General features: G+C 37.7%; 1 protein-coding gene across 7 annotated transcripts; it reads right to left on the bottom strand.

Moving 5' to 3' along the window:
- Positions 1-1146: 1146 nt before the first annotated feature.
- Positions 1147-17403, bottom strand: jac8 (jacalin 8). Of its 7 annotated transcripts, none has more exons than XM_073907169.1 (5): positions 16700-17403; positions 5550-5572; positions 5004-5107; positions 2642-2824; positions 1147-2386 (listed from the first exon to the last, which is right to left on the bottom strand). In XM_073907169.1, exon 5 carries the CDS (start codon positions 2382-2384, stop codon positions 1437-1439), a length of 948 nt encoding a protein of 315 aa, XP_073763270.1. In that variant the 5' UTR covers positions 2385-2386; positions 2642-2824; positions 5004-5107; positions 5550-5572; positions 16700-17403; the 3' UTR covers positions 1147-1436. The 7 variants fall into 7 exon arrangements, with proteins under 7 accessions (XP_073763270.1, XP_073763271.1, XP_073763272.1 ...); XM_073907170.1 differs by having other exon boundaries at positions 2642-2763; positions 16700-17243; XM_073907171.1 differs by having other exon boundaries at positions 5554-5572; positions 16700-17054.
- Positions 17404-18609: the final 1206 nt, after the last annotated feature.

The raw sequence follows: 18609 nt of genomic DNA, 5'->3' as shown, positions 1-18609 counted from the left end.
TGTATATAACTGTTCTGACACGTTATTTAAACTAAGTGTCTAAGAAACAAATGAATTTCACTGGGGCAAGTAAAAAAATGTACCACTGGCCATTACAAAAAATCCTTAGCGATCTGCCCTGTTAATGTCGGAAATTTCATTTACAATGGTCTTAAATTGGGCTTGGTGAAACCTGCAGAAACCCTGCTTCATATTGACATTGCTCTTTTATATATGTATTTTACATACAGGACTGTTGTAAACCCACAAGCGTCTTGGAAAGATGCCAATAAGCTTAGGGTGTAATTTTGCCATTTGCTATAAAGGTGCGCGACTTACACGGCGCACACATGTGCAAGCGGAACACACATGAAGCGCACGCATTTTCCAGCTGCACCTAGTTGAAAACATCTGAACTTTTCTGAACGCTGCAAGCGCACCGTGATTCATTCAAGTAGAACTAACCAACCTGCTTCACACTTTGTATGGAATATACACATTTCAGTAATAACGGCAGACTAATTACCTCAGACAAACACAGCACACCCATACAATACAGCACTTTTTAATTTTCTCTATAAACTTGCTTTGGAGCTCTGAGAAAAAGCTTGATGGTCACCTAGTTAAGAGAGACGCCAGGAGAGCGCCAGCGCAAAATGCATAGAAAATGGTGAAGGAATTCTCACGCTTGGCACTTCAGGTCAGAATAACAATCCAGCTCTCTTCCTGCTGGTATTTGTATTGCATCACCAGCATACTACTACTAATAAAGGGTTTACGCATTAAAACAGCTTTTAGGAAGTGGAATTGGAGCTCAAGCTCCCTCTCGCTGGCGCTCAAATGGCTCTGTCGTTTGATCTGACAAATAGTGGCATTAGCAATTAGCATAGTAGTTTGTTTTGTTAGATTCCAGGGTTTAAATGGTGTCTCTTACATTTTTTCAGGCAACACATACCATTTGCTAAGTCAGGACTTTTGCTAAACTATTTGAATTTAGTTTGTTCTCCACAAAACCCCAGAAAAAATTGTAATATATAACATATGCTGCATTGAATCTTTATCTGCATTTCTGTATGTTTATTTGTTTAAAGTTTACTGTCATGATGAATAGATTATTTCACACTCATTTTTAACTGAAACAACACCATTAAACAAAACTACACAAGATTTATTTGAAATGCAATGCTTTTTATTCTGTTCACTTAAACACTTAATTCTTATATGAAGTGAAATCACATGATCTGCCACTGATTACAAAAGGGTTGAAGCTGTAAGATCATTCTTTAACAGAATATGAAATGATTATTTAAAAACAACAATGCTGAGTATATGTTTCCTCTTTTAAAAGTCATTAAGCAAAAACTCATTTAGAAAGGATCAAATGAAGAAGAGCGCAAACAAAACCCAATCAAAGGTAAATCAACTGATACTCTGCTGCTGAACGATCTGCTTTTACATTACAGATCTTTTTCAACTGTATTCACTTTCATATCAGTGTAAGTGACGCCTTTGTACTGGCCCTTGGTATCGTACTTTAACACACTGCCATTCTTGCAAGTGATCTTCACTGTGCCAGTGTACGGCAGGTCAAAACTGGCTCTGCCAATAGTAATGTGAACATCCACCTTCTTCTTTGGTGGGATTTCAACAGTGGTGGTCAGGGTTTCATTTCTCTCCTCTGTCTCCTCCAGACCATAAGTGCTTTCAGTTCCAACAGTAACACTGTATTCTGTAGAAACCTCTACAACTTCGGGAATCCCAGCTGTCACCGACATACGGAATGTTGATGAGAAGCTGGAAGTCTCAGACCATGAAAATGTTTTGATCACTTTCTTTGAGCTTTCGATTGTTTGGTGCTGAGTAGCTGAGGTTTCGTTCTTACAAGTGACTGACTTGATCTCTTCCATAGCCACCTTTGGGATCAGCTCCTTGATGGTGGGATACTTGACATTGGTGAGAACTGATGACTGAACTGCTTTGAGAAACATGAACCCCATGCAGGTGATGTCTTCACTTGATCTTCCAACAATGCCAAGACAAAATCCAGAGCCAACATCACGGGGATATTCAGTTTTTAAACCCCAGTCTGTCATATGTGCAAAAAATTCTACACCCTTGGTGGTCTTGAATTTGATGGCCCCGAGACGTGTTCCTGCTCCGTTCCCCCAGAGGGACAGTGAGGTGAAAAACTCTCCAGGTGAAAACACATACTCTTGATGTGATCCATAAGGTTCTCCAAAGGTTTTGTCTCTACCATCTGTAAGCCAGGCCCTGACAGCCTTGATCTGCCATCCTCCAACCCAAACCCAGATCTTCTGCAAACTGGCCCCATTTTTTTCACCAGTAAATGAAAACGGTGTACCTCCTCCTCTACCACATAGCTCTAATGTTGTTGGGTAGGCCATCTCTGAGGAAATTAGATATAAAGATCACAATATTAGCATCATGATTATTTTATAGACACATTTTAATATGGTTCATTTGTATTTTTTTTCTTGAAGACCCAACAAGCATCCATAACAATTTTATTTGTTCCTTGTTTCTCATTAACTTGGTGTCACAATTACTGCTATATTGTATAATATCCTTATGCCATTTAAAGTTTCAAACTGTGAGCTACATGCATTACATTTAAGGTGCCCATAACAAGAATTACACTCACTTGAATGAATGAAGTCTGAAGAAGAGCTTCTCAATATGCAACTCGTCAGGTGAAAGCCAGAGAAGTGACAAGCGCATGATTGGGATGCTGCTTAAATAGAGCTGGCAGTACACACGCAGACTCTATGAGTCAGACATTTGCATTAAAAAGGATAGATGCATTTGGTCATAAAGGGTTGGTCTCCTGTGGGAGAGCAGGGATGAAAGTAACAAAATGAAAAAGAAACAAAGCGAAAAATTCTTCAAGAGGAACTTCAAGCACACAAATGCATCTACTTCAAATATTTACCATGTGATCATGTTTAGGAAGTCAGTGTATTTCATGCAAATATTGACCTTATTCTCCGCAGATGAGCGGGCGCTACCATTTGAATCTTTTTGGCACGAGACTTCCGGTCTCATTCACTTCCATTCATTTTCAGACATTAAAAACTGCTCGTTTCGCTGTTTGATGTTGCAAACTGATATTTCCTTGTTATAGCATGACAAATTGTGAAGTTAGATGACTACATTACCCCCTATGCTTAAAAACTCTTTCAGATGGGGAGCTAGTAGCTGTGAAGCACAACAGAATAAAGCAAAAAGCCACTCTGGTGACATCTTTACATTAGGCTTGGGCGGTATTGCTGTATTATGGTATATCGCGGGATCTAAAAATAGCAACGATGTCAGTTTCAATACCGTTATACTGTCAAGAAATATTAAATATCCTTTATTTAATGCCTACAAAAACGTATGCATGGTTGTCATCACGGGACAGTGTGGAGGAGAGAGAGAGGGAGGGGGAGTGGTGAGGTGACGAGTCGTGCTCCAAAGTGACCTGCAGTTTGCCAGTATTTCCGGTTTCGACTGGAGACGTGGTAAACATGAACGAGAGGTCTGCATTAGAGCTGAAGATCTTTGCCCGAACCCGGCGGGACTCAAAAAAATCCAAATCCCTGCATTAAAATTCATTCCTGCAAAGGTGAAACAAAGATGACGGAGAAGTTAAAAAAAAAAAGCTAATTTTGACTGCGGTCAAGCCAGTCACTAGTTCAGAAGAAGCGGTTATTCTAGCCGCCAAGGTATTTCAGCGGTCGCTCATACACTGCGTATTATAGTAAAGCACAAACCACAAGCTGACAGGTAAAAAGACGAGGTCACTCGCTACAGTGAAACTGCTGTCATGGAAAATTAAATGGATGTTCCTGGCTGGTAGAAGATGAAAAAACAATCCTACCCAAAATTAGCCAGATCACAACTCTGCATCTCGGCCTGTAGCAGCAGGAAAGGGTGTTCAGTGCTGCTGGACACCATGAGTGAAAGACTTAGCTAAAGCCAGTGGATTTAATAATGTTCCTCCACAAACACACATAGCCTAATCTTGGTGAGTAAAGGGTTTTTAAATTAAATAAATTAATATTAGTTAAACCATATAATCATAATGTAGTCAGAGTATACAGGCTTGGCATTATTCTTTTAAAATTCAGCTTCACCTTAATGCCAGATTGTGAAGAGAAGTGGCAAAACAAATCTTGCAGAGCCTTTATCTTAATTTCGTTATTGCCAAAATACCCGACATCATTTAGAGTTTTTTTTCATTTGATAAGCAAGATTTCTTTTCATTGGTGTGTTAGCCAATTTAATGGCTAAGGGTATGTATACCTAAGTTAGGCCTATTCAGAGTGCTGAGATGTTTTGATTGTTACTGAGTACTTATTTAATTTTTTGTTCCAACTTCCAAGTGGCATATAGTCTACGTTTGTTACGAATAAATTATGTTGAAACATATAAATGACTCATTCTTGAAAAAAATGCAAAAGAGCTGTGTGCATGAGCACATTTGTATAATGTAAACAGGTTTGGGCTTTAAAAAGCTGTCAATCAAAATGTACCTGTCGGGCTCATGCCCCATCGGGCCTTATTTTTATGGCCCGATTACAGCTCTCTGCATTCCCGCTGGAGTAAATTTCTAAATAAACCGTGGGAGCGGTGTGTGTGTAAGAGAGAGAGAGGTGCTGTGCTTTTCTTCGCTTCTCTCTCTCTCTCTCTGTGTGTGTGTGTGTGTGTGCGTGCGAATGAGAGGAGTATCCCATGCAGAATACAAAGACAAGCAGATGACCGCAAGCCTAAGGTCGCAAATAAGGTATTCAGTTTCTGAATGGTTTAGGCACAAGCTAACGGTTTGGTGATGCTGTCTGAGCCTTACGTCATAATTTTTTTTTATTATGCCGGTAATACTGGATACCGGGGTAAAATATGGGAGCGGTTTGACGGTATCAAAATTTGGATACCGCCCAAGCCTACTTTACATCCTTTTTTTATTCACAATCTCCTCACTGCTGCTATACAGCACTCATTTTCACATGTATTGTTATTCTGACCTGAAGTGACAAGCGTGAAGTTTCCTTCACCATTTTCGATGCACTTTGCGCTGGTGCTCTCCTGCCGTCTCTTGACTAGGCGACTGTTACAACCCCTGGGCAGTCTAGGGAAGTGGGGTTGCACACTTGATGAAGGATTTTGTTCAAACAAACACTCAAAGAAAATTGTACTCAAAGTAATGACCACATACAAGAATTGCTGTGCAAATAAAGTGATTTATTACAAGTGGTGATAAGTGAAGCAGTGAGTGAGCTATTTACAATTTACAACCAAAACAAAAACCTATATTAGAAAGACTGGCTATGGGTGGCGCTAAAGCAAAGAAACAATCAAAACCAAACAGTCTTACTAATATCAAATCCCCGCTAATGTAGTCTAATAAACAATAATGTGAAAAATAAATCTTCAACGTCCAAGACGTCTTACCTAAACTACACTATCCACTTAACCAAAAATACACGGGTTGGTGCTCACCCCCTTCCCTAGTGTATCTCTAGACAGTTGAACTCCTATGTGTTGAAATGTATGTCACGTGACCTACTTACCTACCAGTCTTTCTATCAAAACTCTGTAGGGAAACATGAGGAAAGGGAATGAATGATTACACAGGTAAGAACAGACTGTGACTAAACCAAAATAACAACACAGTGTAAATAAAGGATAAGACGGACAATATATCACAACAAAACGGGGATATAAACAGGTTCAATCAAGAGAGCTAAAAGCACAGAAACAAGTAACAAGGTGAGCCAACAAATACTGCCCAACTGCTTCTTCTTCTTCTTCTTCAATTTAATGGCGGTTGACAAACAACAAAATGGTGTATTTCCGCCACCAACTGATATGGAGTGTGGATCATTTTGATTTAGCCCTCACCTCTGCCCAAATGCTGCTGCTTCTTCTTCTTCGCTGTTTTATGGCAGTCGGAAACCAACTTTTGGTGCATTTGCCCAACTGCTGGCAGACCCCAAAAAAAAAAGAAAAAAAAAATATATATATATATATATATATATAGTGAGCTGGAGTAATCTAATTGGTTGAACCTGGAACAGAGTTGTCACAGAGGAACCAATCAGCATAAAGCAGTGTCAGGATTGGTTGCATCAAGTGGATGTAAACCAGCCAATCAGGAACAGCAGTAGGCAAAAACAAGGAAGTGAACTGGAGTGATAAAAAGGAAAAACACAATGAGACACATAATACGCTTGTTATTACGCGAGTGTCCCGGAAGCAGTTGGCCACGGGGGACGTAGGTTGATGACGTCAACAGAGTAATGGCGGCGAATTCAAACAATCAAAATAATCCAAAGAATAGAAATCGAGAAAATAAAGTTGGGAATGGATCGGAGACTCTAAGAGTAGAGAATAGTGGTGAAGAGGAGGAAGAGGATGATATGGATATAGGATGGACACAAATAGAAGGACGATACGGGAAAAAAGCATCTAGGAAAAGGAAAAAAGGTAAGGAGGACGCATCGGAAAGTAGTTAGCTAGCGAGTGAGGAGGAAGGGGTTGGAGAAAAAGCCAAATTAGGATTTAGGATAATATTAAGATTCAAGGAAGAAATGGGAGTTTGATCAAGGAATAAATCCAAAGATGTTGACACATGAATTAAAGAAACAAGTAGGTGAAATCGCATTCGCAAAGGTGCTTCAGGATGGGGCGTTAATGATTGTGTGCAAAAACGAAGAACAGAAAAATAAGGCAATGAAAGTAAAAACAGTGGGGAAGAAGGTTGTTATGAGTAGTAAGATCATAGGTCAGAATTCATGGATATTTGGTGTGATAAAAGGAGTTCCTATTGGGGTAACAATGGAGGAATTAAAAAAGAATCTTGATGGAGGTAAAGTCATAGACGCAGTTAGATTGAAGATTAATACAGAAGCAAGAAGATTGGACAGTCTGTCAGTGCGCATTACATTTGAAGGAAGAGAAATGCCACATAAAGTCAGAATGGGATTCATCAGCTACCCAGTTATAGAATACAATGCACCTCCAATGAGATGTTACAACTGTCAGAGGTATGGGCACACAGCAGCTTTATGTAAATCAAAAATAAGATGTGCGCGATGTGGAGGGGAACACGAATTTGGAAAGTGTGAAGAAGGAGTGGAGGTGAAATGTTGCAACTGTGGAGGAGGACATAATGCTGCATATGGAGGTTGTGAGGCAAGAAAAAGGGCAGTGGAAGTTCAGCAGGAAAAAGAAAAAAAACAATCTAACTTACGCTGAAGCAGTAAAGGTAGTGAGGGAAAAGAGGAAGTCAAATGAAACAGTAAGATTTGATTCAGGTAAGAAAAATGAAGGAGAAGAAAGAATTGGTGAAAGTAGGTCATCAGAGGATTTGGTGTTAGTAAGCAAGAAAAATTTTGTACTCTTCATGGTAGAAGTAATTAACTGCACTGCCCAAACAGAAAGAAGAACAGAAAAGATACATATAATAATTAAAGCAGCAGAAAGGTATCTGGAGATAAAGGGTCTGAAGAGTGATGATATAAGAAGAAGCCTCAGTTCAGATTTTCAAGAGAGTCAGGAGATAGGAATAGGTTAGTAGGGTTATGTTGAGAATCCTACAATGGAATGCAAGAAGTCTATGTGCTAATGGACTAGAGTTTAAGGCAGGGGTCTCAAACTCGCGGCCCGCGGGCCTTTTGCGGCCCTCAGTGCAATATTTTGTGGCCCGCGCCGATCGCTGTACACTGACAGAATCAGCGGAGCGGGGAGAGAGAGCGTTTCCCGCTCAGCTGATTCTATCCGTACACAGCGGTCACTGGCATTCCCCGCCCGCTGTGTAAACAAAGGAGCGGGGATGCCGGTGACGTCACCACGCACCCCGCCCCTTTGTTAGACGCTGTGACGGGCGGGAAGAACCAAGGTAAGCTGTTCCCGCCCCTGCCTGCCACTTAGCTACAGCCTGCATCTTACAGGGCTCGAAATTGCGACCATTTTGGTCGCATATGAGCCTGAAAATTAATCTATGCGACCTCATAATATATTTGGGCGCATTAGTGCGACTGCAGATAATGGTTGTAGTGCGACCTGTTTTGATTTATGTTTTGCCGCTATATTGGTTCATATTAGCTGTCAATCACTCAAGGTATTCCGCTGTCAGATGACAGGGAAGGAGCTTTTATAACCACGGGAAATGCAAACGGCAGAAGAGTAAAAACTTAAAGCGCACAGGTTTGCAAACCCCACCTAAAGTTGAGGTGCAGATGAGAGCGATCATGACACGTCACGTGGTGAATAATGATCCACCAGCTGAGATCAATCGAGTACGCGCTTCATGGAGAAGGCGCCCGAATCTCCATGCGTTGCATTCACTGCGTGTTCAGCGCAAATGTCCGCTAAAAGTCAAATCTAATACTGTACATATCATCGCCAAAGAAGCTCGCCTTTACTAAGTTTACACTGAAACTGTGGCTCATAACAAACAGCGGTATTGCACCGGTGGTCATCGCAAGAATCCTGCGCTGCCTGCTCATAAATTGGGTCGGCTGACTCGCCTGCTTTTCTGAATGTTTCTGAACATTTAAATTGACACAAACTGAAACCAAAACTTTTAAAGAGTGATAGAAGTGAGACTTTACTTTCTTTCTTTCTTTTGTCTATTCTTTTTTGAGGTGTATATTATTTTTATTTTTTATTTATTTACTGATGACTGCTTTGCAGCTTTCATCATTGAATTGAATGATTTATTATAATATTTTGTTTGTTTTGTAGCAGAAATATTATTTATTAAATTGACATGCATTTATAAACAGCAGTACAAAATAAATATTTCTTACTGCAATGCTTCATTTATGTTTGATGCAAACTATACAATTCTTTTTCATAAAGTAACAGACTTTTTATAGCAGATAACCTACATTCATGCACATTCAAGGCAGTATCATAATGAGAAATGTTATTCATTTTTACTATTATTGTCATTTTCATCATCATTATTATTCTATAATTATTAGACAATCATTTTGGAATTATTGCACACAAATATCAATGTCATCTCAGCATTAGTTAGATAGTTGTTTCTGGTTTTTGTCAGTCCTATTGATGTTGTTTTAAAATGCAATAAATCCCTTAAAAAGCAATTTGCAGCGGTGCTCATTCATTTTTGGTGGGTGCTCCTAAATTTTTTCTGGTGCTCCTAAATTTATTTTGGTGCTCCTAAATATTTAAAGTTGGGAGCACCGGTGCTACCAAGTAAAAAAGTTAATTTCGAGCTTTTTTCCCACTTTTTCCCTAGGACTTGGCCTTTTTGGGAGCACATATTTGTGTGAGAAGTTATTCTCCACCTTGAACTTCAATAAGTCAAAGTACAGGTCTAGACTTAATGATGATCATCTTCAAGCCATACTGAGGGTCTCAACTGCTTCCGCTCTAAAGCCAAATGTGGTTCAGATTTGTGAGAAGAAGCGCTGTCAAGTCTCTGGCAGCAAGAAGTAGGCAAAAGATGCCATGTTCAGAAGAACTGTTCATAATCTTCACTCAATGTTCTATTAATGTTCAGGACACTTCATGTTCAGAAGAAATAATTAAAACTGTTAATAATGACATTTGAGGACTTTTTTTGTGAAATCCCTTATGCGGCCCAGCCTCACCAAGACTTTGCCTCCTGCGGCCCCCAGGTAAATTGAGTTTGAGACCCCTGGTTTAAGGGATATTTAAGTAAAATGAAAGAAAAACCTAATGTAATATGTATTCAGGAAACTTGGTTGAACTCAAGGTTAGATTTTGTTTTAAAGGGATATGTAAGTGTAAGAAGGGACAGGGAAGAAGGTATAGGTGGAGGTTGTGTCACGTTTATAAAAGGAATGCCTTATAGAATTTTGGAAAAAGGAGTAAACCTGGAATATATAGTGATAGAAATATGGTATGGAATAAAAGAGTATGTTATAATAAATTTTTATAACCCATGTAAAAAACTAACAATGGATAGTATGGAAGAAATAAAAGGTCTAAATGAAGAAAGGGTTATATGGTGTGGTGATTTTAATGCACATAATACACTATGGGGAGGAATAATAACAGATAGAAATGGTATGGTAATAGAGGAGATTATAGAAAAGAAAAATTTGGTATGCATGAATGATGGAGGATATACACGAATGGATGTAAATACAGGCAAAGAATCAGCACTTGACCTAACAATTGTGTCAAATTCACTGGGTGGAATTACAGTATGGGAGGTCATAAGGAAATGCTCAATTGGAAGTGACCATTTTCCTATTATTAGTTCAATTATAAATAGTGAGAATAAGAATGTTAATAAAGGTAATTCTGGAAAATGGAAGTATGAGAAAGCTGATTGGGAGAAATTCAAAGAAATAAGTGAAGAAGGGTTGAAAAAAATTAAGATGAATGAAGATATTGAAATTGAAAGGTTATATGCAGAGTTGAGTAATGTAATTCGGCATGCAGCAAATGAAAGTATTCCAAAGAGTTCAGGAAAAAGAGTAGGGAAAATGGTCCCATGGTGGAATGACCAGTGTACAATAGCAGTAAGAAAAAAAAGGAAGGCATTTAAAATTCTAAAGAGAACACATAATTTGCAAAACTTGATAGAATATAAGAAAGCTCAGGCAGAAACTAGGAAAATAATCAGAGAAAAGAAGAAAGAATATTGGAGATCATTTTGTAATGAAATTGGGAAAAGTACTCCGGTTGAGGAAGTATGGAATATGATAAGAAAAATAAGTGGTATTAGAAGAGAATATGAATACCCAGTATTAAATGTAGGAAGCAAGAATGCAGTATATGATAAAGATAAAGTAGAAATGTTTAAAAATGAGTTCTTAAAAGTAAACAGCTCCAATAACTTGACAAATGAAAGTAAGAATATGAGAGAAAGAGTGTTATCTGGGAATTGTAATATAATGGAAAAAAGGACAGTTACCGAAGGTACGTTAGATGTCTTGTTCACCTTTTCAGAAATGAAAAGGGCATTAAAATACACCAAGACATCAACTCCAGGACAAGACGATATAAGCTATGTGATGTTAAAAAAGTTAGGTGAAGAGTCACTAAGGAAAATTCTGGAATTTTATAACAGGGTGTGGGAAGAAGGGAAATTGCCTCTAGAATGGAAGGAGTCATTAATTATACCAATAAAAAAATCAGGTAAAGACCCTAGTAATCCTTTAAGCTATAGACCAATAGCACTAACATCACACATGTGTAAATTAATGGAAAAAATGATCACGGACAGACTTGGGTATCACTTGGAGAAAAAAAAACTTTTTCTCCCCTTATCAAAGTGGATTCAGAAGTGGAAGAGGTACAATGGACTCAGTTATTAATTTAGAAACAGACATTAGGAAAGCGTTAACTAATAAGGAAACAGTAGTGGCAGCTTTCTTTGATATTGAGAAAGCATATGATATGCTATGGAAGGAGGGCCTGTTAATCAAGTTGAACCAAATAGGAATAAGTGGTAGACTATTTAATTGGATTAAAGAGTTTTTAATTGAAAAATATATTAGAGTAAAGATTGGGAAAGATGTGTCGAGTAGAGGAATTATTGAAAATGGTACTCCACAAGGCAGTGTTATAAGTCCTTTGTTATTTCTAATTATGATTAATGATGTTTTTTCAAGTTTAGAAAGAAATATCAATAAATCTCTGTTTGCAGATGATGGAGCTCTATGGTTAAGAGGCAGAAATGTGGACCATATAGTTAATAAAATGCAAACAGCATTAATTAAAGTTGAGAACTGGTCAAATAAATGGGGTTTTAAATTTTCTGTGGAAAAAAACAAATATATTTTCTTTACAAACAATAAAAGTAGTATTGACCTAAAACTGAAAATATATAATATAGAATTAGAACAAGTAAAAATGATCAGGTTTTTAGGTATGTGGTTAGATTCTAGAGCTACATGGAGTAATCACATCAGTAAGATGCAGGAGAAATGCAAAAGAATTTTGAATGTAATGAGATGCATTTCTGGGCGTGAGTGGGGAGCAGATAGACTAGCTTTAAAAACTATTTATGTAACAATGATCAGAGCAATTTTAGATTATGGTTGTGTGGCATACAGTTCAGCAGCAAAGTCACAATTAGAAAAACTTGAAAGAATACAATCCCAAGCTCTTATAATTTGTTGCGGAGCATATCCTTCCTCTCTAGTTCCAGCTTTGCAGGTGGAGATGGGGGAAATGCCAATTCAACTAAGAAGGAAACAACTGATATTGACATACTGAGCAAGAACAAAAAGCCAAGAGGTTAATCATCCTGTAGAAACACTAATGGAGGTATGTTGGGAATATGGGAAAAAGAAAATTAATAGCTTTAACTGGATTATTGAGGAATTAGTACAGGAAATAAAATGAAATTAATATAATATTATACCATCAATAGTTCTATCAACAACACCTTTATGGATATTACCACAACCAAAAATAGACCTCAAATTATTGAAAGTGAGACAGGAAAAAGGACAGGAGTTAACAGAGGGATATCTAACAAGAGAGTATATCGGGACAAAATATGATCAGTATACACACATTTTTACAGATGCATCAAAAGATCCGCAAAGTGGCCGGGTGGGGATCGCATATATTATTCCAAGTTTAGATGTGTTAGAAGGGAAAAGAATATCTAATCATTTGTCAGTATTTACAGGAGAGCTGCTTGCAATTATGCTAGCAGTCAACAAAGTTTATGAAATGGATCTAAACAAGTCGATAATATGTTCTGATTCAACTTCAGCGTTACTATGCCTGGATATTAAAAAAATCGGAAACTAGGCAGGACATTATAATAGAAATTCTTCAATTATTACAAAATTTAGAACAGAAAAACTAAATAGTTGAGTTTGTATGGGTGCCAGCACATTCAGGAGTTGAGGGCAATGAAGCAGCAGATAGATTAGCAAAAACAGTCATGGCAAAAGAGAGCATAGAAATGAAAATCAGGTATAGTAGGGCTGAACTTAAATCAGTAATTAAAAAGGGAATACACAAAACGTGGCAAATAAGTTGGGACAATGAACAAAAAGGCAGACATTTATATGCAATACAACCAAAGGTAGGACAGATTTTGAAATCATGGGGGAGCAGGAAGGAGGATTGTATTCTTTCAAGAATAACGATAGGACATACAGGGCTGAACGCTACATTACACATGATAGGAAAACATCCAACAGGGTTGTGTGATGGATGCAGAGAGAGAGAGAGACAGTAGAACATGTAATCATTAGCTGCAATAAATACACAGAGGAAAGAAATATGTTAATTAATGACCTACAGATAAATGATGAACAAATAACACTGAAAGAGTTTTTATATCAGGAAGGAAAGAAATGGTTGATTCAATTCTTAAAAAGAACTGAGTTAATACATAGGATATATAATGTCTAAATATATTTATTTAATTAACTTAATTATTATTTTATTTATAACAATATTAAGCTTTCTCCTCTCTTCTACCATGTTTTTTATGTCTCGGCTGTGAAGGACCTGAGCTGTAGATGGAGGAGCTGAACACGCAGCAACATCGAATGCTCGGGTTTTGAAAAGTCAAGAGGTAAAAAATAAATAAATAAATAAAATAAAAATAAGAGGGTCTCTGATCCATAACCCACAGTAGGTGGCGGTAATGCTCTGATAAGAATGCGAACCGCCAATAAACACCAGGAAGAAGAAGAAGAAGACACATAATACAAACATCAATAACCAATACGTGCTGGTACGAAACAGCGACCATCAAGCTTTTTCTTAGAGCTCCAAAGCAAGTTTATAGAGAAAAGTAAAAAGTGCTGCATTGTATGGGTGTGCTGTGTTTGTCTGAGGTAATTAGTCTGCCGTTATTACTGAAATGTGTAAATTCCATACAAAGTGTGAAGCAGGTTGGTTAGTTCTACTTGAATGAATCACGGTGCGCTTGCAGCATTCAGAAAAGTTCAGATGTTTTCAACTAGGTGCAGCTGGAAAATGAACACGCTTCATGTGTGTTCTGCTTGCACATGTGTGCACCGTGTAAGTCGCGCACCTTTATTGGAAATGGCAAAATTACACCCTAAGCTTATTGGCATCTTTCCAAGACGCTTATGGGTTTACAACGGTCCTGTATGTAAAATACATATATAAAAGAGCAATGTCAATATGAAGCAGGGTTTCTGCAGGTTTCACCAAGCCCAATTTAAGACCATTGTGAATGAAATTTCCAACATTAACAGGGCAGATCGCTAAGGATTTTTTGTAATGGCCAGTGGTACATTTTTTTTACTTGCCCCAGTGAAATTCATTTGTTTCTTAGACACTTAGTTTAAATAACGTGTCAGAACAGTAATATACATTTACAGAAGTCAACATTTGAAGTGGATCTTTCATCAAAGTTGTCTTAAAACTACTGAACAATGTCCATTCCTGTCTTAGGATAATTGTGAACAACTTTCAGATGTTGACTACTGTATTTGTATTTTTACCATAACATTTCCAGAAAAAAAGCTAAGCTTTAAAAACTAATAAAATAAAATTTATTCACAACATTTATGCATAAATACATGGAGAACTTTTGAACAAATGTTACTGTAGAGATGTAAGGAAGATAATGAAACCATATTGGCAAATAGAGTTAATTAATTTCACATTTGTTAAATGAGTTTGTGTTGTTTTAGATTGATTGTTGGTTGTAGCGATTGGCTAGCTTTACATGGACAAAAAAAATTAAGGCCTGTTTTAAAGAATTTAAGACACACAACACCATATTTCTGTGAATTTAAGACTTTAAGGCCTAAAGTTTAGTTTTTAAAATGTAAGACTGTTTCAGACCCCACGGACACCCTGACTGAGGCTACGTTCACTCTTCGAGGCTTAGTGCTCAAATCAGATTTATTCTCAGATCTGATGTTTTTGCATAGTTGTTCACACTGTTGTTATAAAAGTGGCCAATATCAGATCTGCAGTGTGAACAGATCATGGTCCTAAACTGACCGGTATGCACAAATGTACAATCACACAAAATGTCTACTGATGCACACAATGTGTATACTGTATGAAGCACATTGCCAGATTATGCTTAAAATGATTATTGCCCTTTTCACAGACAACCGTTGTGTATTTGATGAACTATAAAGGGTTGTTCTGCTACCACTAATGTGTATTTCGGCATTTGCAATCTAATATAAGTCTCTTGTGATTGAAAACACTGATTATTTGCGATTTATAATAACTGCGGTGCGCCATTTTCTGACCACCGGTGTAGTGAACTCATCAAGTGTTAATGAGCAGCCGAAGACTGAACTGTGAAGGCAGAGTTGGTTTATCTTTGTTTGCCAAGTTATTTCATTTTGCTTCATTATAAACAGTCAGCATGTGTAGACGGGGGGTTTGGGTGCTTGTCATAAACTCGACACGCAGTTTTAACTGTGAATGATTGGAGAAGGATTGACAGGCGCAGCGGAGGGAAGCATTGAAATCAACATGAGTTAAAGCACTTGAATATTCATCTGTGCTTCACATTAAACTATATAATGGCTTCAGAACATTTGAGATATAGTAGGCCCATATGACAATGTTCTAGTGCCTTATAATAGCCTACCTTCATGGCTTGGTTGGCTTGAAAATGTCAACTTAGAGACTTTGTTGCTATATTTAGTGACTTTTCAGACCCCCTTAGTGACAAATTTTCTAGGGACTTTTTTGTTTTACTGGAGATTTTTTTAGATTGTCATTTCCAGGTAGCTAAGAATTCTGGCCCAGATTTGGCATAAAGCTTTGGCATTCGTTTGGCACTGGCATACAGCATGTGAGTCAAACATGGCCCGGGTTTAACAGAGGTGGGTTTCACACAAGACTTGGGCCAGATATCAATTGTAGTGTTTGGCCTAGATGTAAAAAATGATATGCGGGCCACATAAGTTTAGCCTACCTTGACCCACTTTTAAAATATATTTAAATTGTTTTTGAGTAAAGAAAAAATTCTACCTATCAGGTCACTTTGAGAAAAAGTGTGGCTTTGTGGGTTTATCAAATTCATTGCAGTGATGACACCAACATATCTGGCCCAGTTATGGGTTATTAACTTGGCCCTTGTCTGGAAGCCAGAATTGGTCCAATCATGTACCGTAATTCACTGTGGCATGTGGGTCAAGCAAAAGCTGATTGTGCGGGCCAGAGAAATTTTGCTATATGGGATACTTTACCACCTCTACTCTTCTCAATGAGCTGCGGGTGATGCTGTTGATCCCTCCCCAGCCTCAGAGCACTGACAGGTGGCCCAGTCCTCTTATAGCAACCTCTCCCACCTGCAGCCTGAAAGCAGATCAGTCCTCTGCGTACCGACGGCCAATTATGATTTAGCACCAGCAGTGTGAGGTATTTTCATTGTGCAGTGAAACCGATCTGCTTCTCTTTTATTTTAACAATTTTATTTGACTGTTAATTCTTTTATTGTTCACAATCACAGAGATTTTTGTCACAGTTTTGGAACTTGTCTGATTATATTACATCTAGGAGATTACTACAAATTCACTACAAATCTATACTGATATACTGTATTCAAAAAGTAATAAATTTAGTTAAGTTGACATGCATACATAAAGCGCAGTGCAAATATAAATACCCAAGTACCTGGATTGGTTCATCCCTAGTTTTTTCCAATATCGTGCTGTTTGTTTTTATGTCAAAATTACTGACACTTGCACTTAAAGTACACTTAAATGATTGAATAAATACAGAATTCAGTACTCACCATAACTTTGATGAAGGAAAATCACATCTCTCCCATTGCTGTGCTGGATCTGATTTGAATCTGCTGCAACCAACACTGCAGATGTACAAGCGTTTGCCACAAATATTTCACTTCTGTTTGACAAATTGGCTGAGCACAATTTAATATGTTTGTTGAAAATATGTGTTACATTTTAGCTTCAGACAATCCGCTAAACTGAATACAGTGGATTTTTTAGTTAGAGGCTAATTATTGGGAAGTAATTTGTTAAGTCAATGTTTTCACAATTTAACGAGTTATTTTTACAGTGCAGCCACTCAATTGAAAAAGACAGGGAAAGTGTACAATAAAATCATAATACAACCAATGGAGAAATGCAAAGTCAAACAGCAGAACCCAAGAAACATGAAACTGCATTTATGGTTGTTAACAAAGGGTCTGCAAGAAACAACTGTAAGTCCAGTATCACAATATCATGACTGTTAACTGTATTGTCAGAAAAGACTATAAGAGCTGTAATGTGAAGCATGAATAAAATGAAATAAAAGACTAGCCGACGTGATTCAGAGAGATCAATGTTTGAAGGCTGTGTATTAAATCGAAGCCGACGCAATAGTAACACCAGAGAAACTTCCCTGTTGTGATGATGGCACCACTAAAAGCAGAATAGAGTGATCTTCAACAAAGAGGAATCATCAGAGCAGTGTTGTGTAGTACAGGGTGGGTTAGCAGGCTTGTCATTGTCATTTTAGCCATTGTAGCACAAACAGGATTAAGCTGGCATTTTCTAGCTATCTCTGCAGTATTTAGCCTCGTCTCATTTGCATGATGATTTGCAGACTAAATGAAGCTAGTTTAAGCTTCTACTGTATGGAACTAAACAGGTGTGAATCAATTTGCTGTGGTAAACTCATTTATGGGGGGACAAAAGAATTGTTGATTATAAATTATTTTCATCCGCAATCTTGAAACCAAACAGAAATCTGAAATGTCCATGTGTGAACTAGGCATGGGACGATACCGTTTTCAAGGTATACCACGGTTTGGAAAAGTCAAGGTTTTAAAACCGCCCAAATTTTCTGTAATTGTTCCTAAGATATGCATAAGATTTTTATTTTTTTGTTTTTTTTAGGACAACAGTTTCTCCAGCAGAAAATATATCTAAAGATGTCATTTTAAACTGTAAAGAAATCTGTGTTTTTAAAACTAATGAAAACAGCACAAGTCAATGATTCATTGTAATTAATTAGCCTGACATTTACTGCTCCAAAATATTATAAATGTTTCTCAAAATAAGATACATTGTGTTCAAAGGGGAAAAAGGTTTTAGTTTTTATCCAGACATTTAAAAAGTATATATTTTACAATATTTTTTACAATATAAAACAATATTTTTATCCAAGGTTATCATAGCGTGATAAGATTCATTCTGCTACGAACACCGCGGCAAGAGCCTCTCCACAACAGCTACGGTCAGCTAACGCTAAACCAGAGAAGGACGCCAAGTCCTTGAAATCGGAGATTCTTCTTTCACTGAAAACTGAAATCTCGGCGGTGATAAAATCAGAAATGAAAAAAGCTCTTGTCGACGACTTCGACTTCCTTAAAAATGAGCTACAAGCATTAAAAGCAGAAGTTAAAAATAACATGGCGGCGATTCATTCTGAGATTGATCAAGTAAATCTGAGACATGGAGACCGGATTGTCGACATGGTCAGACGAGGTGGTAACCTTGCAAACCATGGTAAACTCCCTGAAGACGGAGGTGACGGAGCTCCGGGACAAATGCGAGGAGTTAGAGGGAAGAGCGTGGCGGTGTAATATCAGAATACTGGGGGTGCATGAGATGCCTGGATCAAATTCTACGACTTCGGTCTTAAAACTGTTGAGAGAGGCGCTGCAGCTGGACAAAGATGTGCTCATTGATTGCT

Source organism: Danio rerio, chromosome 7 (assembly GCF_049306965.1).
Source record: "Danio rerio strain Tuebingen ecotype United States chromosome 7, GRCz12tu, whole genome shotgun sequence".
NCBI classification, from domain to species: Eukaryota; Metazoa; Chordata; class Actinopteri; order Cypriniformes; family Danionidae; genus Danio; species Danio rerio.
The sequence above is the reverse complement of the archived record's forward strand: the minus strand, read 5'-3'. Positions and strand labels throughout refer to the sequence as shown.

Bases quoted from the DNA above. Each gene is read 5' to 3' on its own strand.
- jac8 (XM_073907169.1), bottom strand. From the start codon at position 2,384: ATGGCCTACCCAACAACATTAGAGCTATGTGGTAGAGGAGGAGGTACA.